The 25,582-nt window shown below is 40.1% G+C and overlaps 1 protein-coding gene across 2 annotated transcripts in view; it reads left to right on the top strand.

Annotated features, from left to right (window-relative positions):
* LOC126266872 (2-amino-3-ketobutyrate coenzyme A ligase, mitochondrial-like) overlaps positions 1-25,582 on the top strand; it is a 220,656-nt gene that overhangs the window by 135,094 nt on the left and 59,980 nt on the right. For both annotated transcript variants that reach the window (XM_049971519.1, XM_049971520.1), the window contains exon 6: positions 4,650-4,842. In XM_049971519.1, the coding sequence (XP_049827476.1) occupies positions 4,650-4,842 (193 nt within the window). The remainder of the gene's footprint in view (positions 1-4,649; positions 4,843-25,582) is intronic.

Below are 25,582 nucleotides of genomic sequence, written 5' to 3'. Positions count from 1 at the left end.
TGGCAGCTGTCATAATGGAGGTACTGTTGCTTGTTGGTAGGTTTGATGTGGACGGATGTGTGAAGCTGGCCATTGGACAGATGGATGTCAACGTCAAGGAAAGTGGCATGGGATTTGGAGTAGGACCAGGTGAATCTGATGGAACCAAACGGTCCCTTCCCTACAGCCTAGGCCTTCATGGCAAACGAACCTGCTCCAGTCCTGAATCCCTGAACCATTACACCAACAACCTGAAAACAGCTTCCACATTCCACAACTACCCTCCCAACCTGGTACAGAAGCAAATAACCAGAGCCACTTCCTCATCCCCTTAAACCCAGAACCTCTCACAGAAGAACCCCAAAAGCACCCCACTTGTGACAGGATACTTCCCAGGACTGGATCAGACTCTGAATGTGGCTCTCCAGCAGGGATACAACTTCCTAAAATCCTGACCTGAAATGAGATCCATCCTTCATTAAATCCTCCCCACTCCACCAAGAGTGTCTTTCCGCAGTCCACCTAATCTTCGTAACCTCTTGGTTCATCCCTATGAAATCCCCAAACCGCATTCCCTACCCACTGTCTCCTACCCTTGTAACTGCCCCCGGTGTAAAACCTGTCCCATGCACCCTCCCACCACCACCTACTCCAGTCCTGTAACCCAGAAGGTGTACACGATGAAAGGCAGAGCCATGTGTGAAAGCACCCACGTGATTTAGCAACTGACCTGCCTACACTGACGCTTTCTGTGTAGGAATGACGAGCAACAAACAGTCCATTTGCATGAATGGACACAGGCGGTGTTTGTTGGTGATGAGGATTACCCTGTGGCTAAACATGCCTTGGTGCATGGCCAGCACATCTTGGCACAGTGTTACACCGTCCGGGTTATCTGGATACTTCCCACTAACACCAACCTATCCAAACTCTGGAGATGGGAACTTGCCCTTCATTATATCCTGTCTTCCTGTTATCCATCAGGCCTCATTTGCCTCTGCACTTCTGCCTCGACTGACATCTCTGCCCAAGCTCTTTGCCTTGAAATATGTTTGCTTGTGTCTGTATATGTGTGGATGGATATGTGTGTGTGTGCGAGTGTATACCTATCCTTTTTTCCCCCTAAGGTAAGTCTTTCCGCTCCTGGGATTGGAATGACTCCTTACCCTCCCCCTTAAAACCCAGATCCTTTCATCTTTCCCTCTCCTCCCCTCTGTCCTGACAAAGCAACCGCCGGTTGCGAAAGCTCGAAATTTTGTGTGTGTTTGTGTGTTTTTTTTATTGTGCCTATCTACCGGTGCTTTCCCGCTTGGTAAGTCATGGAATCTTTGTTTTTAATATATATATATATATATATATATATATATATATATATATATATATATATATATATATATATATATATTAAAAATAGAGATTCCAAGACTTACCAAGCGGGAAAGCGCCGGCAGACAGGCACATGAACAGAACACACAAACACACACACAGAATTACGAGCTTTCGCAACTGGCAGTTGCTTCGTCAGGAAGGAAGGAAGGAGAGGGAAAAATGAAAGGGTGTGGGTTTTAAGGGAGAGGGTAAGGAGTCATTCCAATCCCGGGAGCGGAAAGACTTCCCTTAGGGGAAAAAAAGGACAGGTGTACACTCGCACACACACACACATATCCCATATATATATATATATGGGCCCAAACTCTTTGCCTTTGCAAATGTCTGCTTTTGTCTGTGTATGTGCGGACGAATATGTGTGTGTGTGTGTGTGTGTGTGTGTGTGTTTGTGTGTGTGTGTGCGAGTGTATACCTGTCCATTTTTCCCCTTAAGGTAAGTCTTTCCACTCCCAGGATTGGAATAACTCCTTACCCTCTCCCCTAAAACCCACATCCTTTCGTCTTTCCCTCTCCTTCCCGCTTTCCTGAAGAAGCAACAGTTGGTTGCGAAAGCTTGAATTTTGTGTGTATGTTTGTGATTGTTTGCGTATCTATCGACCTGCCAGCACTTTTGTTTGGTAACTCACATCAACTTTGTTTTTAGATATATTTTTCCCATGTGGGATGTTTCCTTATATATATATTGATGGAATATCTGACCAAGCCTTGTAAAAAGATGCAATCAAGTGTTCAAAATCTAAACACATAGTATATAGTTAGTCTTCTATATAACTCAAAATATGTTATATAAAATGATAAAACTTTAGCATATGACACATTGAAGAAGAGACAGTTGGCTGAGTGGTTATCAGATGAAGTTGGTCACTTCATGATGACACACAGGCCGAATTCAGAAATGAAGATCATGTCCATCATATCAATAATGGTTTTTTCTGAATCACAATGCACCACCTCTCAATAATGTTCTTGTGCACCAGTTTCAGCCATATTTCTCATATTTGGCCCCAGTAGCCTTCAGGCTTCTCCCCAAACTGATATCTGCTCAAAGGGGAGCACATTGTGGATATTAAATCAATTCAGTGGAATGTATCAGAGATTATAAACAACACTTCACTTGAAGCTGTTGTCAACATCTTCCAGAGCCTCAACAACAAATACTGTGTGTGTGTGTGTGTGTGTGTGTGTGTGTGTGTGTGTGTGTGTGTGTACATGTGTTTGTGTGGAGTGTAATGTTTGCATTGTGCGATGATGATGATGAGAGAAGGGAGAGGGTGAAACCCAGTGTCAGCACATAGTGTTCGTAAATAGCACCTAGAAGGCCACCAAGCTTAGCATCCCCATCTGACAGACAGATCACCATCACTTAATGAGACATTGTGGAGACATTTCGTATTCAAACCAGGACATTGGCATCAAGTTTGGTTACGAGGAACTGTATGCCACCATGTCTCCTCCCCTTACTGACTAAATACTGACAGGGCACATTTTTTCTACCATCAGGATTTGAATGGGGTTACCTCTGTGTCGACAGACACTGAAGAAGTGTGCATTAGCAATGTCGGCCTCAGAGGCAGGTGGTGAATGGATGTATAATGAAAATCCTTGTATTGTAACAGGGAGTAGTATGTGTAGACATCTAGCTGTGACAGGTCAGAAAACATCCTATTTTGGTGGCCTCTGCTTGACATACAAGTTTTGTAGTAGTAAGCTGACAGAAAATTGAACTCGGTATGCACGCACAGCTTGTAATGTCCCACTGTGTTTTGAGCCATATTTCCATCAGCTTCACAGAATATACTTTATTTGCTCAATACTTTGTATACAACTACTTGACTCATTTCATGAGACTATATCAGTAAATAACTGAAAAAAGTTAAGTTGATCTCATTAAATTTACTTGTTCTGAAAGACCAGTGGGAAAAACGTACCAATTTTTTCTTGTGAGTCAGCTGTCAAGCATAAACTAATACAAGTAGCAAACTTGTACCTAATACAATTTGATTCTCTTGCCCATCTATTTAGTCTACAAATTATGGAAATATTATCATATTGGTTATCAAACGAACTTTATGATTGGATTCAAATTTCTCAATGGGGAGGATACAGCATGCATTCTTTGGATGGAATGTCAGCAACAGAAGTAGAAGTAACTTCTGGTGTGTCCCAGAGAAGGGTATAGTGACCCTCATCATTCATGCTGTGTGTTAATAACGTGGCAAAATATGTTAATATTAAACTCAAACTTTTTGCAGATGATGCAGTTATTTATTGTGAAGGACTTCCTCAAAAAGCTGCACAAATATTCTGCCAGATCTACATAAGATTTCAAGGTGGTGCAAAGATGAGCAACTTGCTTTAAAAGTTCAAAGTTCAAAGTGCACATCACAAAACACAACGAAGTAGCATCCTAAGACTACCATATTAGTGAGTCATAATTGGATTCAGTTAACTCATACAAATACCTGGGTGTAAATTTGTAAGAACATATAATGGAATAGTCACTTAGGCTTTACTGTAGTAAAGCAACTGGCTGACTTTCATTGACTGGAGGATACTGGAAAAATGCAATCAGTCTACAAAAGAGATTGGTTAAAAACCACTTACGCATCCCATCTTGGAATGTTGCTGAAGTGTGTTGGGCCCATACCAAATAGGACTAGCTGGGGACAATGAATTTATAAAAGAAAGGCAGCATGAGTGGTCACAGCTTTGTTTGATTCAAGGGAGAGTGGCTCAGAAACACTGAAAAACCTGAACTGGCAGACACCTGAAGCTAGATGCCAATTATGTCATGAAAGCCTATTTACAAAGTTTCAAGAACCAGTGTTAAGTGAAAAATCTTAAGAATATACTGCAGCTATTTATGACAAAGTAAACTGGTTCTTCTGATTCTCCATTTGTTAATGGACTGGGAAGAAAACCTAATATTTGGTACAATAGCAAGCATCATACCCTACACAATGGTTTGCTGAGTCTGTATGTAGATGTAAATCATAGCTTTCAAGAGAGTGAATATAATTCATATATTAACATATTTATAAAGTTTAAGTTTTGGATGTTGGAAAATGTATGGACCACTTTCTAGGAGAGCTATATATTTACTCACAACTACTAAGCGGAAAAAGTTCTTGCTACATGTTAGTAGGAATATTTTACATCTTTTAGGTTAATAACTAAATAAATAGGTTTGGATTACAAATAAAGGCAGAGTGTTATAATGTGAAATAAAAAAAATATATTAATTCTTCACTGGTGAAAATATTTTCTCACAATCCTTACAGGGGAACTGAGGAATTGTGTGGCATGATGGGTGTAGCAGATGTTATTACTTCTACACTTGGAAAGGCATTAGGTGGTGGAACTGGAGGATATACAGCAGGTTCAAAGGAACTGATTTGTTTCTTGAGACAATGTAGTCGAACATATCTCTTCACCAATGCAATACCACCTTCATCTGCTGCAGCTGGAATAAAGGTAATTAAGTCAAGTGATTACTTAATTTTTTTTCATTATGTTACTCATTGGGTCTGGACAAATCTAGAAAAAACAGAAGCCAGCCATTTCCACTTACGGCGCTTTAGGTAGAAGTTTTTATGTAACAAAATAATTGAAATTCTCCTTTACTTATTTCAAGGGTACTATACCAAGATCACTATTTACCTAGGATTCCAAATCATGTCCTGATCTTTTGGCATTATGTGGACACTATACTGTGGCAGTTTTAGATGGGGAGTGTTTCGAACTATGGTTGCGTGTGATACTGGTAGAAGTCGGGTCTGAACTACCACTGCCATCTGTAGCAAACAGTTGTGCTGTAGGCACTACAATATGCTTTCTGTACTTCAGTTTGCTTTGTGTTGTGGACTGTTTTCTTTTTCTTATTTTAAAATGAGTGAAGAGACTAATCCTGGTGCATAAAGGGATTCAAAAGCAACTCTCACCACAACAAAATGAATCAGTAATCCCTGTGACTATTGTGTCAGTTCTGCTTTTGTGGAAGCACAGAACACAGATGTAGGAGGGCAGCTCTGCAAGATAGAGGTGGGGCTTATTCCTTCACATCACTCCCGTCCACTGGGACAGCCTGAGTTCTCATTTGTTTACAGTCATGGTAAACTGCCATGATATACTGTCCACATAATATTTTTCTAGTAATTTTTCATCACATGGAACCATTTCCCTAGGATTTATAATTCCTGGATACCCTTTTTACTGCATCCAGCTAATATATCTAAATATTCTCAGTGCATGTTCCCCTTAAAATGTCCCTAAAAATATTGCTTTGCTGTAACAAGGAAAGAACAAGAGGTGAGGAATGTATATTGAAAAAAAGGACTGAATGGTAATGTAGTTTAAGGTGCCAGGTATCTCATCCTAAAACTATTCGTCCAGGTGCACCAAAATTCAAAAGATATCACCCTCACATAGCAGACAGGATGAATTTACCATTCATTAAAATGGCAGTATTTTTTGAAACAGCATTACAGCATATCCTTTACCTCAGTGACACTAGTGAATCTTATTTCATTAACATTCTGAAATACTGGCTTTTCATCTATGAGCTTAAAATCCAGTGAACCAATGACTGAATTTTAATTGCATCTTAATTTTTAGATATTTTCTGCTTATTCTGTAACAATTTAGATGCACTACCAGTTTTCTTAATTACATTTTTGACCTGCTGATAGAAATAAACATCATGTGAGGGACACAAATACGTACACTTTGGATTATAACTTTCATAGGGCATGTAGCCTTTCCCAGTGTTATCTGTGGTGAACTCATTGTACAGTATAATATTGATATGACCATTCCATGAGTCAACTAGTAATAAAATCTCCAACATATGATTTTATAACTAACTACAAGATTTGTTTTAAAGTTCATTCATTAATTTTTCTTACTAGTAACAGGAAACTATGACATTTCTGTACAAACTACAAAAATTCAACTTCTTTGCTGAGTCTCAAACCAAACTTATTCCTGGCTTCTTCAAACAGAAAAATGCACATGGAAGAAATTCTCCATTGAGTGTCAGCAAGTAGTGTGCTATATAGGTATGTGTCTTTTGGACAGATTCTCATTCTTGGTTTTCAGTCATGATAGCTCAAAAAGCTGTTATCATATAATCATAAGTGCATGTGCATCCCATTTGCTCAGTATTGGTGATGAATTTCAGTCTATAATTACCTATTGTAACTAATGGTTGCACTCAAAATCTCTCTGCTTCATCAACAGTTTCTTCTGGTGTTGCTATCTCATTTTTGCTTGTGAATTTAGTAATTTTTCTTCATGAAAAGGAAAATACTCATCTTATAGTGGTGATGCTGAGTCGCTGAGGCACAACAAAAAGACTTACAAATAAAGCTTTCAGCCATTATGGCCTCCATCAACAATAGACCACACACACACACACACACACACACACACACACACACACACACACACACACACACACACACACACTTCACTTCAACAAGAAATACAAAGAGGTAAATGAGTTTCATTGCAACAGATATTCCAGTTAAAGAGGTGCTTGGACCACATTCAAGACCACAGAAGGTGAAAGAGGAAAATAAATGCAAATCTCACAAGAGATGTCTATTTTTAAGAGAGTCTGACTTAGCGGGAACAGTTGAAAATAAAACACGTGAACCTTCAGATTGCTCAGGCAGTGGAGATATCAAAAGAAGAAAACTGCCCAGCTATTCAAGAAGATTACATTGCAGTAGAGATCCCCGGCAAGAACTCAGTTCACTCCATTGGTAAAGTCATCAAGAACTAAGATAATGATGGGGTTATCAAGTGACATTTCTCTGTAGGGGGGCCAAAAATCCCAATGCATTTGTATGTCCATTTGTAGCTGATACATCATATGTGTCAGAAAAAAGTGTTGTAGTGATCTTACCAAAACCATGCTTGTTACACTGCACTCTAGTATGTGTTACACTGCTCCACACTGGTGCACACTGTAACAGTTTGCAGTCACACTTAATATTATGAATAAATACATTAGTTTCATAACCAAATAGAGTGTGTGCACTTTAAATGATTGTTTAAGGTTCCTTAAATAAAGACCGGAGGAAAGACAGCATTTTCGCAACTTTTTGTCTTTTTTTCAAAAGATAACTTTTCTGTTGCACTGTGCCCCACCTTTCTCTACTTTATTTTGGTTCTAAGCGCTTAAGAAGACCATTTCTCCTTTTATCAATTTATAGGTTACTTTACTATTGCTGCCATACCCTTGAGCACAGATGTGATGAGAAATTAACAAGTTCATTTCAGTTTTCCACTTTACATTCACCACATGTGTAGTCTCTTTCTTCTAATTGATGTAATCATAGTTATGTTTCATAAGTTTTCTAAACACACACAATACATTATTTATATTGCTTTTGAAAATTTTTGGTTCTATCATGCTCAAGGAGCTGCTAACTGCAAATCTCAGGTATCTGTTATGTCAAGCATATATGGAAACACCTCTGTCATAAATTGGCACTATCCAGGTAATTTCTTTGTACTCTGCCCATTTGGAGAACTCTTTGCATATAATAACTACAATTACTTCACAGTTTCTTATCCCTGTAATGACTGCTTTTACCTTCTGTAGGAAGTTACCTCTCAATCACCTGTTATCTTTACAGTGCTAGTGTCCTCATTCCAGTCTTAACCCCTAAAGTGATTTTGATCATCCCGTCAATTGGGCTCACCAAACCTACACTACACATAGGCCATCCCTTTAATGGGTTCATCTACTTTTCCCAATAGTTCAGCTCTATGAGATATACTGAACCCCAAAAACCAATAATAATTAAGATATCCAACCCTTTTTCCATATTCATTTATTTGAGTAAATTTCTCCTTGGAGTTTTAGCTTCCCCTTGATGCCTATAAACTGACATTTCCAAAACCCGCTATAAACACACTTTCACCTATACTTCCTTTTCTGTGTTAATGAATTCATAAACATCCCACTAACATACCTCTAGTCACCTTCTCATGGTACTCCTCTAGTCTTTCATTTCTATTCTCTCTCTACAGTTACTCATTACTTCTATAACTTCAGATTAATATATATTATACAGATTTTAATGCATCCTAGCCAAATATTGTTGCATGTATGTTAGATATTTTATATGTTCCCTAACACATACATACTTATCCCTTTCTGTCCATTAAGAAGTCTACAAATATCTACAAATATAAAGTAATTGCTTCATTAATCTCTAAATCCATTGGATTGATTATCTGTAATAATTTATTGTGTCCAAATAAACCTTTGAGAACAAATTTATATTAAGTTTCTTCCCCTGCCTTTATACAATGAGCACAAATATGATACCTCCCAAAATTTCCCTTTCCTTATTAAAAACTCAGTATTTTTGCATATTAAAATAGGTAACCATTCCACTTATTCACAGGCATGCTCTCCACAGAGATAATGATAGTCTTAGCATTATTTTATTGTTACGGTGGCAAAACAACTGACCTCTCAAACTACTGCTTTTTCACTTGCATGTTAGCATGTCATACTACACTTGGGGAATGGTTTTCTTTCCATTCCTGCTTCCCTGTTCACATAATGTTGCTAATATGTCATAAAGAAAAGGTACAAAATCCCTTATAGGAAACATACAAATTAACCTTTCAGTTCAATAATTTTTGCACACATAATCACCCTTTAAAAGAAACATTGAATATTTATGTTGCTTGTAAGCACTATTGACTAATGTATGTCTGCCACACTTAGATCTTAATTAACACACTTTCACTGTTGCCTTACACCTTATAGATATATGTTTAACTCTCATCAGTCTATTTACCTCTATGATAGGGCAGAAGAAATTGGATTTAAATTAAAGACAACAGGATATGAAGAGTAGAAGAAATGCTCCAGGGAGAGTGAAATGTGGCATACTGAAACTGTTAACTCAGACATCCAATGAAAGTCAACCCATTGAAGCTGCAAAGATCGCAGATTCTCCTATGGATTTAAACTTCTTTAACACAATATCAGTATTATATAAGCCTTTTCCTTTTTCTTCAGGAGCTTATTTTGATAAGGATCACCTGTCATCCACATGACTTTCCCCCTGTGTGTAGTCATCTCATTCTTTATTTAGTGCATCTAATCCTCCAGTGAAAGTCAATACATTGTTAACATTAGTCCATCCACAATGTCTGATCTCCTTTCTTACACAACAAGAAAATTTTCTTACCAATAATTTTAATACATATGCATCTTCTAATTGGCCATTCAACTATTTTGACTTAGTAAAATGCCACTCTTTCTTGTAATTACCCCATGTATAATATTTATTTATGTATTTATTTATTTATTGTCCTCTGAATCAATACTGTACATGACATGCACATGGCGATGCACAAACATAACATTTTATGTTGGACATTATGATAATTTGCTGGTATAAAGTAATATGACAAAAGTTTGTGGCGATTATTGACTGCAAGCAATCGACCGACTCATCTTTGAACTAACTTCATTGGAAAAATTGTGTAGGTTTTTGTTCGCCATGTTGTCGAATCAAGCAACTGTGGATTTTTAATGCGTCACTTTGTGTAGCTATTTCTAGCAACAATAAAAGTATTCAATCAATTAAGTGGTATGTTTCGGTTCTACAACCTCTATACGACCCAACTACCACACTAGTGAACCCCAAACTTTTGTTTTTTCGTTTGCCTCTGATACAACTCAGTGTATAAACAATGTGGCCAATCAACAACACGACTGTGCCTACGATTCCGCTGTCCTGTGTAAGTGCGAGTGAATCCTGATGAATGGCTCCAGGACAACTACCGTTTATGCCGCATCCTACGTTTGCGTCTCTTACGAAATATTACACTCCAGTCGCAGCTTGCGACAGACACTTGTCTTGTGACAATGCCACCCGACCGTGTTTGCGTGAAATATGACATCAACAATGCATCACGTGCTGTGTACTCTGTGTTACCTACACCGTATGGCAAAAAGACCACACAATATGACCAGCCCACCCAATCGTTTGTTCTGGCGGCACCGGCCATCCCTGCCGCACCTACCATGACATACGCAGATCGTATTTTGGACTGTTGCATGTTTTCAGTGGCACCAGCTGTTTCATCTGTGCCAGCAACACACCATGCATCTTCCATGCCAACAGTGTCGCGTCACTTTGCACCTTCAGCTGCCACACTAGACGACACATCTCATTCCATGCCGGATACCAGTTTCCAGGCCCTCTCATTGTCTCCAGTTGCACAGCCGTCGAAGCCCCCAAAACTGCAACCATTCAATCGTGATAATCCTGTCACTTTGTTTGCTCTAGTCGAGCATGTGTTTGAATTTAATGGTGTTATCTCGACCGACGCACATTACTCCAGTTTGATTACTCATCTACGCGACGAGCTCATGATGGTGAGTGATATAATTAATTCACCACCACCTCTGCCATGCTATATTTTGGCAAAGAAAATTATTGTGGAACGTTTAACATGCACTACAGATGAGGCGCTGCAGCAAAACATCCATGTCGAGGAAATTCAAGACAGATCACCATCTCAGCTGCAGCGCCGACTACCCTCAATGATCAACCAGCAAACCCTGTCGGATACCGCCCTGTGGGCCATTTGGTCAGTCAAGTTACTATATGACATCCAAATGCAACTGCTCGCCCTCTCGACGGCACCTTTGGACCAGTGCCTACGGATCACTAAAAGCATGCATCGGCTATATTCGCACAGACACCTCGTCCCTGCAAGCAATGTTCGCACGGCGCCAACGGGTGGCACACCTGCAAGTGTCAGTGCCTCACCAGCGCTGCCTAGGATTTGCCGTGCGAACTCCAACACATCGCGTGAGCCGACAGCATCCCCACCTGGGAGCCACATGGGAAAACTACTAGAGCTACCTGTCCCCACCAAGGCTAGCACTCCCACCGCTGGCGCCCTGCACAGCCCTGCGATGGAGGTGGGAACTCCTTGCCCGGCTTTCCCTCCCACTCATCAGCTGTGCAGGTTCCATGCAACACACGGCGACGGAGCCTGCAAATGCCAATCGCCATGGGCGGCAGAAAACTACAGGCATGAGCTGCTTTAGCTGCCTCATCTCGTGCCACTTCTTCAGGGCGTCTCCAATGCACAAAACATTCTACACACCACACCAGCTATACCATCTGTACATTCTCGATGAATGCTGCAAACTCCATTTCCTTGTGGATGCAGGCGTGGACTCCAGCATTCTGCCATGAACACTTACACCATCGAGCTTGTTACCTACCGTTTCCACACTCCGCGTGGCGAATAATTCCAATATCAGTGTTCACAGAACAGTCAAGATTCAGCTTCATCTCGAACCCGACATGTTGTTCCCATGGGTGTTTCACATCGCGGATATCGATGAGCCGCTGCTCGGGATTGATTTCCTCCAACATTATGGACTTTCTCCAGACCTACAGTCTGCAGCAATGGTGTACCACACTTCCAGCACACGCATCCCTGGCTCCTTCACACCACGTGCTACAGCTCTGCCTCTTAGTTATGACTCACTCATCAACGCTTCTGCCAATTGCTCCTACCTGTCAGGTCAACTCATTGCCTCCATCACCGAAGTCAGCCACAAACATCATGAAATAGATGTTATTCGTAACGACAACAACAGACTATGACAATTGGTTGCGAACGCATCACACAAGCTGGCACGCACACGCAGCATGATTGACAAACTCACACACATTTCCGCACCTACCATGGAGTCTAGTGATGAACTACAGCTCAAGTTATTCTCTCACTCTCATATCGAGTGACCTGGTCACGTCGAGCCGACACACGACCCTGCCTCATCACAGGTCACAGCCACGGACCGCAGATCTCTTCCTGCGACAGCACTTTGCACGAAGGCCCCCACCAACCATGCCTTCACAGTTCCTGTTAAGACGTCGACTACACAGCTCCCGCAGCCGCCACCACAGGTCGGTGACTCTTCAACTGTCAGGGCCACAAGTGATTCGACACCCTCCCATCTCCCCCATGTCGCGGTGATTTCAAATGGCACAGACTGAATACTACCGAAGGCCCGCCAGTTCGTCACAAAGCCAGGCGTCTGTCGGCCCATAAATTTCACCAGGCAAAAGCTATCATACAGGGCCTATTAGACACCGGTATTGTCCGTCTGTCCTCCAGCAACAGGTCGTCTCCAGTTCACTTGGCTTCCAAGAAAGACGGTTCGTACCACTTATGTGGAGATTACCACAAATTAAAAGCACGCACTATGATTCACAATTACCCGATCCCACATATTCACAACATTGCACAACAACTACATAGTGCATGCATTTTCAGTGTTATTGACTGTAAACAAGCATACCATCAGATCCCTATGCACACTGATGACATACCATAAACGGCTTTTATCACCACCTTCGGCCTCTATGAATACTGTACCATGCCGTACCGCCTCAAAAACACCGCGCAGACCTGACAACGCTTCATTGACTCACTCCTTCTCCCACTGCCTTTTTGATATTCATATCTCAATTACATCCTTGTTTTCTCAGCATCCGAAATAGAATATGAAGAACATTTGTCATGTGTGCTACAAATTCTCTCAGACAATGGCATTGCGATTATTGAGGATAAAAACCAGCTCCAACACTCTTGTGTGACATTTCTGAGTCATGAGGTCACCCCTGATGGCATACGGCCTACATCCGAGCGTGTCACCATTATTAACGGACTGCCACTTCCGGAAACATACCATGACCTCCGTCTTTTCTTAGGAATGGTGAACTTTTTCTGCCGACACATTCCACTCGCAGCTTCACTCCAGGCACCCCTCACAGACACATTGCCAAGCAAGAACACTTTGGGCACATGCAAAGTAGTTTGGTCTGAGGATATGACACGTGCATTCAACAATCTCATGTCCGCCCTGACCAACGCCATTACACTCGCACACCCACTTGCCAAAGCACGCATGTCTACTACTACGGACGCAAGTGACGCCTGTATCGGCGCCGTGCTTTAGTGACACGTCGGTGATACCTCTCAACCTCTCCAATTCTTCTCTAAAAACTGTCCGCTTCTCTACACAAGTGGTCCGCATTTGATAGAGAGTTACTGGCTGTTTATGAAGCTGTCAGACACTTTCGCAAAGATATCGAAGGTCGCGAGGTCACTATTTTCACCAATCACCGTCCACTCGCAGATGCCATTTGTAATCCTGCTACCAACCTCCCACCACATAGGTTCCGACATATGTATCTCATATGTCAATACATGATGGGCGTCTGCTATATAAAAGGTGCAGACAACATCGCCGCAAACTAGATGTCGCACATAAACACCATTACTTCGCCGTTTGACATGGCTAATCTGGTGCGCCTTCAACAACAAGATCCCAGCATACAGGACATATTACAGGACACCAACACATCTCTTACCTTGGAGAACCGCCACCTACCGGGGTCTGACTCTTTGGTCATATGTGACACTATCACCGGTACACCGCACCCAATCGTACCTGCATCCCTCCATCAAGTAGTTTTTGATACCCTCCACGACCTAGCCCAAACTGGCATTCGGGCTACGACATGCCTTGTAACTGAACATTTTGTATGGCCCAATGTCAAGCGTAACTGCCGTGACTGGGTCCATGCGTACATACCCCGTCAGCACAGTAAAGTCGGACGTCATGCCCAGCCGCTACTTGGACAGTTTGATGTTCCTAAGGGTCACTTCTGCCACGTCCACCTTGACATCATTGCTCCCCTCCCCCCCTTCTGAGGGCTACAGATACATTTTGTCTATGATCGACGGTACCAGCAGATGGGTGGAATCTGTACCACTTGTTAACATTTCAGCTGCTGCGGTGTCTCGCACCTTTGTCCAAATGTGGCTCGCCTGCTTCGGCTCTCCATCCGCAATTACTATGGACGAGGGCCGGCAGTTTGAGTCCATCCTTTTCGCCAGTCTTTGCCAGCTATGTGGTGTCAATAAATTCCATACACCGCTTATCATCCACAAGCTAACAGTTTAGTTGAACACTGGCACTTAACACTAAAAGCAGCCATCATGGGCCATGCGGAACAGTGGTCGGAGGCCCTTCCCTGGGTGCTTTTAGGTGTGTGATCAGCCTTCAAAGAGGACCTGCAAGCATCATTAGCGGAAGTGCTCTACGGTGAGTCCCTTGCTCTTCCTTGCGAGTTTGAAGAGGATTCACATGCGCTTTCATCGGACGAGCTCCCCAACTTGGTTGAGAGTGTTCACACGTGTATTTCACGCATCCGTGTACCCCCTCTGCGTGCACACACGGTCCGATGTGTTTTCATACACAAAAACTTGGCTCAATGTGACCATGTAATGCTCCGGGATGACACTGTGTGAGCCGCTTTACAACCTCCCTACACTGGATCTAACAAGGTACTGTCTCGCCCCCAAAACACATTCCAAATATCCATCAATGGACAACCACACACCGTATCTGTGAACCGTTTAAAGCCAGCATGGGCCATCTCAGAAGCAGCATCTGTTATTCCATGCTACTTCACCAGTCCAGTCGAGTGTACTCACCTGAGTGACAACAGTGTTCTAAGTGATGTGCCGTGTGACACCCACATTCTGAGCGAGTTTTCCGACTCAGGTCATAGTGTCCCGTATGACTTTTCTCCCCCTCAGTGCAACACAGCTATGCCCCCCTTTAGGTCGAGTGATTGTGTCTAACCCACACTGTTGCCAGCAACTCACCTTTCACAAGCTTCTCTGTCGAGCATCTACATCACACTCAACATCTCCATGTATACAGCTCACGATCTAGCAGTCCAGGTCCATGAGGGCTTCCTTTTCATCCTCCACACCCTTCCCCACTCTCTCAACGATTCATATCCCTCTGTTACATTGCGTTCATTGACAGGGCGGGTACCCTCACTGTCACCATCCCCATGTGTCCCTTTTCTTCAACATCACTGTCTCCCTCTCCCCTCCCCATGTCCAGAGCAGGTCGTCAGATTCTGCCTCCTCTCTGGCATAGGGACTATATCTTTTCCTTGCCTAACTGTCCCCCCCTCATGGTTGCGGATACCTCACCAATTACACCGTGCTCTGCACTACCGGCAGGGGGCTCTGCGGTGGTTATCGACCGCAAGCAGTCGACCAACTCATCTTTGAACTAACTTCATTGGAAAAATTGTGTAGGTTACTGTTCGCCATGTTGTCAAATCAAGCAACTGTAGATTTTTAATGTGTTACTTCGTGTAGCTATTTCTGGCAACAATAAAAGTATTCAATCAATTAAGTGGTATGTTTCGGTTCTACAACCTATATACGACCCAACTACCACAAGTTTACACAAACATGAGCCTACATACATATTTTCTGAGAAGTTATGAACACACAAATTTATGAACACACAAATTACATACTCAGCTACACATTTGTATTTTAATGCTGTATTCCTCTAACATATATACACAACAGAACCTGGTTGGATATTCTTTCTGCACTTAATTTGCTTAGTAGCAGATGATATAGATGCAAGATTTTTGCACATACTTAGATTAATGTTTTACTCTTTACAAAATTCTTTGCTGCAATTCGTTTCATGTTTCTTTCCACCCATGTGGAACAGAAATTCACTTGCACTGTAGAAGCAATGATCAAGTAGAAATGATTTTAATTTTTTATTAAATACAATCAGGGACTTACTGTTTTTTTATTTCTGATGGCAGGCTATTGTAAATTTTAATGCCTTTGTTGAAGGGAGAGTTTTTAAAGGCAGAGGTGCACATTTCTTTAACATGGACTTTCATTTTCTGTTTAGTACCATAGTCATGGACATTTACATTTTTATTAAATTTTGCAATATTACTTTTTACAAATTTGCATAGTTCCAGTATATGTGGGCTGCCAAGGGGTAGGATGGGCAACTTTTGGAAGAGAGGTCTGCAGCTATCAGTTGACTTTGCCTTGTTCATTATTATTATAGCCCTCTTTTGGGTTAGGAGAATGTTTGGGCTATATGTAGAGTCTCCCCAGAGTATAATATCACACTGCATTACACTGTGGAATTGTGCATAGTAGGCTAGTAGGCTGTGTGAACAGTTTCTGGGCTTGTGCAGTATGCAAGGATTCATAGGGCATAGATGCTTAGTTTAGCATATCATTAGTTTTATTAATGTGTGTTTGTCATTTTAGATTATCCTGAATCCATAGGCCTAGAAATCTTGTTTCTGTATTTGGGGATATTTGGGAACCGTGTAATATCATATCAGGCATAATTTTATTTGATCTTAGATGGAAGTTTAGGTAAGTAATTTTCTTTGTGTTAACTATGAGCTTGTTTTTCTCAAACCAATCACCAAGTTCATCGGTATTTCCATTTGTCGCCTCTTGGAGTTCATGTTCATTTTTGCTTGTTATGAGGATACTGGTATCATCTGACAAGAGTGTACTGGTGCTGGCATTGATGTTTGATGGTAGGTCTTTTAAGTACACAAGGAAGAGCACTGATCCAACTATTGAGCCTTGGGGCACACCTTGTGTAATATTGCAATAGTCGGAGTAGTATGTTTCGATATGTTCTTGGTTGTTATGTTTTATTGACACTTTTTGTTTCCTATTTGTCAGGTATGAGCTGAACCAGTTTAGTGGGGTGCCTCTGATGCCATATGATTCCAGTTTGTTGAGAAGACTCTTGTGGTCTATGACATCAAATGATTTGGACAAATCTAGGAAGATCTCAACTGCTTTTTGTTTCTTGTCTAGAGCATCTAGGGTGGAGTGTAAGTACTCATATGTGGCAGTTGTCATGGATTTTTTTTCTGAAACTCTGATGGGCATCAGATAGTATCTGGTTCTTATCAAGAAAATTTATAAGTCTTTGGTGAACTAATCTCTCCAAAAGTTTACCAAAGACAGGTAACAGCGATATGGGTCTGTAATTTTCTGCGTTGAGTTTTTCACCTTTCTTAAAGATTGGGATGACTTTAGCCACTTTCATGGATTTTGGAAATGTACCTGCCATCAATGATGAGTTGTACACATTTGAGAGTGGGAGAGCTATTGTGTTCATGCACTTTTTATGCTAAAATTTGGGATGTCATCAATTGCAGATGAGAATTTATTCGTGAGGTACTTTTCACTTAGTACACTTTCTTCAGGAGTAGTTTCCCAGAAGAATATAGATTCTACAGGAGTTGTTATTTTGTTTTGTCTGTTGGGTGTGGGTTTGTTGATGCTTTGTAACAGATTTTTAACAATATTTTCATAGTAATTGTTGAAAATATTTGCAGTTTCTTGTGGATTAGTAACTCTGGTGGTTGTTGTGGATCAGTATAGTGTTTTCATTTTTATCTGGCTGTTGATTTGTTTTGTTCCTTATGATGTTCCATGCTGCCTTGCTTTTTATTGAGGATGTTGCCACATATTTGTCATTTGCTGTTTGCTTTGCTAGTGCTATGACTTTTTTTAAGGGTTTTGACATATTATTTGATATATCTCTCTTGAGATGGGGTGGCAATGGTGTTGTTATTTTTTAGATACTTCAACAGATCTCTCTTTCTTCTGCAGGAAATCTTTATACCAGTTGTTATCCGTGCGTTCTTATTGGGTTGTTTTGATGTGGTGCGTTTGAGTTTCAGAGGAAAGGCAATATTGAAGTGATACAGAAATGTGTTTAGAAATGATTCCAGTTTGTTGTCTGCATCGTCTGCTTCATATACCTTGTTCCATGTTTCTGCAGCTAAGGAATCTTTGAAGATTTTCATGTTTTCATTGCTGTAGTTTCTTACTTTAGTTGTGTATTTGTTGTTGCAGTTTAAAGGGAGAACGTTTGTAAGGTATACAACTTGGCCACAGTGATGACTACAGTGTCCAGAGATTCGACTCTGTGGTAGGGACAGTTTACAAATATCTGGTCAAGTGTGGTTTTGGAGTTGTTTTTGCATCTTGTGGGGAATGCTACTGTGGGATTCTGACTGAATGAGTTAGTGAAATTCAGTAGGGATCCTTTCACATGCCCTGTAGACTGGAAATCAACATTGAAATCACCACATAAAATTAGTACTTTTTTGTTTTGGTGAAGTTTGTTTAGGAGTATTCCAGGGTTTTCTAGGAAGACACATACATTGCCAGTTGAGAACAATAGATACATGTTATGATTATATTTGCTCCTAGAATTTCAATTTCGGCTGCCTCAAAATCGTTTTCTTTATTTAAGTGGTCAAACTTGTCAAAACTGCTGTAGTTTATGGAATTTTTTATAAATATGGCAGCACCTCTACCTTTCTGGCTTATTCTGCAATAGTGGTAAGCTAATGTGTATCCAGATATGCTATCAGAACTAATTTGGTCTGGTTTCAGTCAATTTTCTGCAATGCAAATGACATTTACATATTGTAGGACTGTTGTGAATAGGAGTTCGATTTCTGCAAGCTTGTTTGTTATTGACTGCACATTTTGGTGGTATATGGAGAAGCTGTATGTATGTGGACACTGACAGCTCTTTTTTATTGCCTTTGTGGAGGTAGGGGACTTGGCCACAAAAAAGGTTCTAGGTTTAACATCCTACCATCATTGACGTAACCTGTATGGTTTACACTGGTTTTGCCTCTGTATGCAAGGTTTTTTACAGTTATGTTTTGTTCCTTTAATCTAAGAGGTATCATATGATTGCTTTGTCCTTTATTTTGCTTTACAGATTGTGATATGTGATTTGCAATTTCTCTTCTGCCTAGGTTGTTCAAGTGGAACCCATGTCATGTGTAGTGTTCTCTGCGAAATTTGCTACCTTCAATTACGGTGACATTTGTGAATTTTGAACAGAGTTTATAGATTTGTGAGTTTGTGCTTGTTATGTCTGTATTTACAAATGACCTGTTTGGAAGGTCGTGTCTAAATGGTACGTCAACTAGGAACACTTTCTTTGATGAAATGCACAGTAGTTTGTTTCTTAGTGTTTTTAGTAGAATCTGGCTGTTGTTGCAATCAATATTGTTTGTTCCTGCTGCAATTACATCAATGTCAGAGGTGCATGTTTTTAGAGAGTTTTGATCATTTTTTTTTAGGACAACACTTGCATTTGCTTGGGGATAGAAATAACCAGAACTTTGAATGTGGTCACTTTCATTTACAAATCTCGATATATTGTGGGCTTGGCTGTCACCCAAGATGATTGCCTTAAACTTTTGTTCACTTGTTATCTGTTTTTCATGGAATTTCATAACCATTTCCACTTTGTTTTTTGGGATCACTGGTGGGTAAACATGGGTTTGAAAGTTGTGTTTGCGTGATTGTCTGACATATGATTGTCTTACCTGATATTAGACTTAGTTGCTCTTTACCTTTTTAGCTGCTGGTGCTACATACATCATTACTGGAGCGATTGATTGTAGCACTAAAATCACATTCCTTATTTCCAATAAGAAGCTTGTTATTTCTGGCATTTCCGATCACACGTGTGTCACATGAACACAATACACAAGTATTTTGTTGATCACTTTTGACTGTAGCCATTTTCTTCTTTATTTCTTCACGTTCTGAGCGTGCCGCAGCCAGTTCTTCCCTTAAAGCATCGCTTTTCCCTTCCTGGGACACCAACAGAACCTTGAGATTGCTCACTGTTATGTACTTGGCAGAGAGTTTATCCTTCAGTATTTTGAATTTGTTCAAGAGATCCTTGGGCTCAGAGTGTATTGCAGCTAGTTTTTCTTTTAATGTGGTAATTTCCTTTTCTTGAAGGGTTATGGAGACTATTAAATTGTTTTCTGCTAAACGTTCAACGCATGTACGGCATTACCACTGGTCTCCTTCGTTTATGAATTTCACATTAATTTTGATGCACTTATTGTCATACCAACACATACATTCCATGCACAGGATGCCTCTTGCTACCTTTTTCAAGAATATGTTGCATATGGAACGGACACATAATAATGATTTGAAATTCTCAGATAGAGCTATTCCCCAGTCTGCTGTGTCACCTACCAGGAAACTAAGCTATCGTTATTGAGCCTTTCCACTTCTTGTGTAAAGATCAGAACACCCTCAAAAGTGAGTTGAAAGCACTTCCCCATCTGACTTAAATTTCGGTAATTGTTTAGAAAAATTCATTCTATTTCCTAATTTTTATAACTTCTGTTTTAGTTTTTTCTGGTTCATTCTACAGCTTTTTAAACTCCCTTTGATTTTCTGTAGTATCCCAAATTAAGTATGGCAATAGAAGAGCCAAATCTTCCTTGTATTCCTTGTACTTTCTGTTCCACTAGTTCTCATAACTGCTCCTCCAAACTAGTCAATGTATTATGTGCAATTAATGCTCCATTAGAACTGTTACTATTTTCTAACATTTTGTCCTTTCACATCTGAGATTTTGCACATTAACATTCTCAGATCTATGTTTTGAGAAACGTTTTACACAGGTGTCCAAAATTAAAGCAACAAACGAAAATTCCACGAGGTTGCATTTATTTTGCCACGGAAATGCATGAACTGGTGATAGTAAAGGATAAACAATGTGAAGAATACAGAACGTTAACAACCACAACATGCATAACAGTAGACGAAAATATTCTTTGTTTTTTCCAACATAACAAGTTTGCACACAAATTGTGACAAATGATTAATGTGCTCAGTATGGAGTGTGACCACCTCTGGCAGCAACTCAGGCCTGACAACGATGGGGCATGCTGCAAATTGTGTCATCAGTCTCATGTTGAGGCAATAATGCCCATTATTCCTGCAGAGCTGCTCACAGTATTGGAGAGTGGTTGGTGGATGTTGACTTAATGTAATTCATCTCCCTAGTGAACCCAGAAATGCTCTTTGGGATTCAAATCGGGAGAGTGAACAGGCCACCCCATGCATGCAATATCTTCCATTTTCAGGAATACATCAAGCACTCATGCTCTATGAGTTCAAACATTACTGTCCATCAGTATGAAGTCCAAGCCCACAGCACCTCACAACAAATGCAAATGAGGTCCCAAGATCTCATCATGATACCTGAGAACCATTAAACATTGCAGATTCACCCATACAATTTCATGAAAGGAGTTGGAGTGATAAACATAATCCCTGTCCACACTATTAGGGATCCCCCCCCCCCCCCCCCAATATCAGTTTGGACCCAGAAATATTATTCCACATTCCCTCCAGATGTGAATCCATTAAGAAACACTCTCCAGACTAAATTGGGACTCATCTGTCGAAACAACGTTGGCCCACAAGTTGACTGTTGTCCCTGTTGTTACCTATGTCGTTTCTTCACAACTGAACAATTGTGGAATCTTATGTGGTACATTGTGGTAGAACCACATTCTCACCACATGTCTTTGAATGAGAAATACGAGTAGCTCCAGCACAATTTCAGCAAGACGTATTTATTAGTAGCTGCTGAAAGATTACACACTGTAGATCTCATTTGTCTAGGGGTTTTCGAAGTTTTGTCTGAAAAATGATTACTCCAACAAGCATGGCCTGGGTTTTATTCTTGTTTGAAATAAACACTACGGGATCCGAAGTAGTTTCAGCTAAAAATTATATTTATTCGTACTTTTTGTTTAGTAACTACAACATTTTCACTATGAACATTGATATGCTAAGTGAATTATACTCCCCTGGTCACATGAACATGTCCATCTCCTTCCAATACCGACAAAGAGGTGGCCAGCAAGCCAAAATGTGCCCGGAAGTTGCAGACATTCCTGCATTCCAGATTCTTTGGTCTACTGATCTTAATAAACTCCAAAGATACATATAAATAAATACATATAAATATAACACATTTAACACCTCAATCGAATCCATTATTTATCATAAAAGAAAATACTCATAATTAAATAAATTAAACACATTTTATGGCAACATAATGAAGTTACCTTAACTGTTTACTGTGGGCATCATACTTTTCGCATGAGATAAACTTTATCTCCCACAGTTAATTACATTACACTGTCCACGTGGCATGTTGTGACTCCACTCTAGATGTTCCCTTCTGTGAATACACATCAGAGGTAGACATACAGCAAGTCTCCAAGGCCACTCTGTGAACACTTTTGCACACCATTTGCCTTGATACAACACATCCAGTGGATGCTGCAATCTCACATGCCAGTTGCCGTGCGGTACTAAGGTGGTACTGTTGTGCCCTTACAACCAAATAATGGTCCTCTATTCTGAAGTCACACATGGTGAGCCCTAGCCTGGTAATCAGGATACAGTTTTGGTCTCTATTAACTGTCACCACATCCAAGAAACAACAGAATGATTTCACAATAAGCCATGGGGCCACATCTGTTTGCATCTCTCCTGTTTCCTTTCCTTCCATGTTCCCCCACTGCAGAGAGTGCATCTTCTCTGTGCTATACTGCACCATCTGTGAAAGTGCACAAAGCTATTCTGGATATGGGACTACCCAGAAACATTACCCCACTTGATAGGTGCCCTGTCAGCATCATTGACATGGTTTCCTGTTGACTGGAGGGCCACCTTCTGTGCAGAGCATGATTGTACGGATCTCAGGTTAACAGTTTGCATCATTATATCATGAATTAGGCATGGGATAAGGAAACAGCAGTGTTTTGCTTTAATTTTGGACACTAGTGTATTAGTTTAATTTTGTTGGTTACCTCTTTAACATGTTCTTGAACTATATTCCTGACTAAGTCACTTCGTTTAATTATCTCCATTTGTACCTCCTCCTGTAGGGATGATATTATTGCTTTGAAACTTTTTTAACTCTTCTCCTTGGGCTTTATTAACATTTAATATATCTTCCCTATGGGTTTTAATCCAATTAAACAAATCTTCCCCTTTGGGCTTAAGACTATTACATAACTCTGTCTTTAATAGAATGTTACTGTTAGTCAGCTCTTTTTTTGGTGGCTTTTGTTAAGCTGGTCAAACCCATTTAAATGATATCAATATGTGGTTAACTACGTATATGTATCTTTGACTGTGTTTTACATATTTGTCCCTACATGCTGTTCCCAGTCGTTTCCAGTTTGATTACTTGTGTGTGTAAACTAACATGTAGCGACGTGTACCAATGCGAACTGTTACAATAAATTATACAATGTGCACAAGTTTATCATGTTCTCAATACTCACAGAACCTCAACAGGTTATGGGCCCAGATACACAGATAACTGATTGTTAAAAGTATCTGGAATCGCTGTTTAAAACCCATGTGTTGTGATTCAGAGTCCAGTGTGCTGTTGTTCACAAAGAAGAATCGTTCAAGTTGACAAATATGGTGACGAATTACATAATTAGTATGCCAAAGCTAAAAGGATGTGAGAACTACAGAGATTGTGTGTTCACTATCAAAAATGTGCTTATTCTTGAAGGATTAGCAAAGTGTGTCTCAGAAATAGTTCCATCAGAAGATTCGAAGGCCAAAGCGAAGATAATTCTTACAATTTATCCATCTTCATATGTGCACATAAGAGAACCAAAAACAACAGTGGACTTGTGGAAGAAACTGAAATCAATGTTTGATGATTTTGGTTTTGTGAGAAGAATAAATTTATTGAGAACACTGACATCAACACGTCTATAAAAATGTAATTCAATGACATGGAACAGGTTTTGCTATTACTGATGAATGGATTAGTTTTTTATTGCTAGCGGGATTGCCAAAAAAATATTCTCCCATGATAATGGCAACTGAGCACTCATGACCTCCAGTTGCATTGGACGCCATCGAAAGTAAGCTTCTTGACATGGAAGAAGTCCCCACAACTGGTAGTGCTTTTAGGGCCAAAAGTTGGCAAAGTAAACCAAATTTTTCTCACCAAAATGAAAATACAATGGGAAACCAAACCAGTAAGGACATTCTTTGCTATAAATTCAAGAAACCAGGACATTTTAGAAGTAAGTGCCCTAACAGTGAAAATGATACAAGACAAAACAAAACTTCAAATGTTTTCAGTGCAGTATTTATAAGTGGTACTTTTGACAGAAGTGACTGGTATGTTGATTCAGGTGTTAGTGTGCATCTGACAGAAAATGAAGAATGGAGAAAAAACAAAGTGAATTATGTTAACATTCAAAAGTTGATGGCTGCAAATCAGACAGAAACCCTGTGCTGTGCTCTGGAGAAGTTTATTTAACAATAGTGGCTGGGATGAACTTTTTTGATATTATTGTGAGAAATGTTATGTGTGCTCCTGAACTAACTACAAATTTGCTCTCTGTGAGCAGGTTGATTGAACAAGGAAATTTTGTTAAATTTAATGGTGATCAGTGCAATATTTATAACAAGCATAATGAACTAGTTGCAATTGCAGGTCTGATTAATGGTGTGAACAAGCTAAACGTTGACAGAAGAAGTGATTTTTTGGGAATGATCACAGCATCTGATTGGCATAGAAGATTAGGTCACCTAAACGCAAAGGATCTTATTTAAATGAAAAATGCTGCTGTAGAAGGGATGGTATGTGAAGACATTAACATAAACATTAGCAAGAAAAACTGTGTAGTATGCAATGAAGGCAAATAAACAACACAGCCTTTTCCACTTGGAGGCACTAGAGCCTCTAAACCACTTGAAATAGTACATGCAGACCTATGTAAACCAATGGAGGTTATGTCATTTGGTGGTGCAAAGAATTTTTTTCATTTTGGAAGATGATTACACCAGAATGGGATTTGTGTAATTTCTGAAAACAAAGAATGAGACTTCAGAAAAAATTCAAGAATTTCAGAAAATGGTGGAGAATCAGCAAGAAAGGAAAATCAAAACAGTAAGAACACATAATGAAAAAGAATTCTGTTGTGTGAATTTTGACAGTTTGTTGAAAAACATGGTATTATACATTAGTTATTCAACAGCTATACACCAGAACGAAATGGTTTGGCAGAAAGATTAAATAGAACTGTTGTAGAAAAGGCAAGATGTTTACTATTTGATGACAATCTTGAAAAAAGATTTTGGGCTGAAGCAGTTAATAGTGCAGTATACTTGTGAAACAGGTCAGTGAGTTCAAGTTTAGAGTATAAAACACCCTATGAACTATGAACTGGCAAGAAACCCAACATTGGTCATCTCAGAATAATTGGAAGCAAGGTCATGATGCATATTCCCAAAGTCAAGAGATCAAACTTAGATAAAAAGGCAAAAGAAATGATGTTAGTGGGATACAGCAGTACCACAAATGCTATAGACTCTACGACCCTGAAGAAAATGATGTTCTGATAAGCTGAGATATGACTATAATGGAAAA

The sequence above is a fragment of the Schistocerca gregaria genome, chromosome 4 (genome assembly GCF_023897955.1).
Source record: "Schistocerca gregaria isolate iqSchGreg1 chromosome 4, iqSchGreg1.2, whole genome shotgun sequence".
NCBI classification, from domain to species: Eukaryota; Metazoa; Arthropoda; class Insecta; order Orthoptera; family Acrididae; genus Schistocerca; species Schistocerca gregaria.
This window is presented reverse-complemented; position numbering and strand designations above follow the sequence as displayed.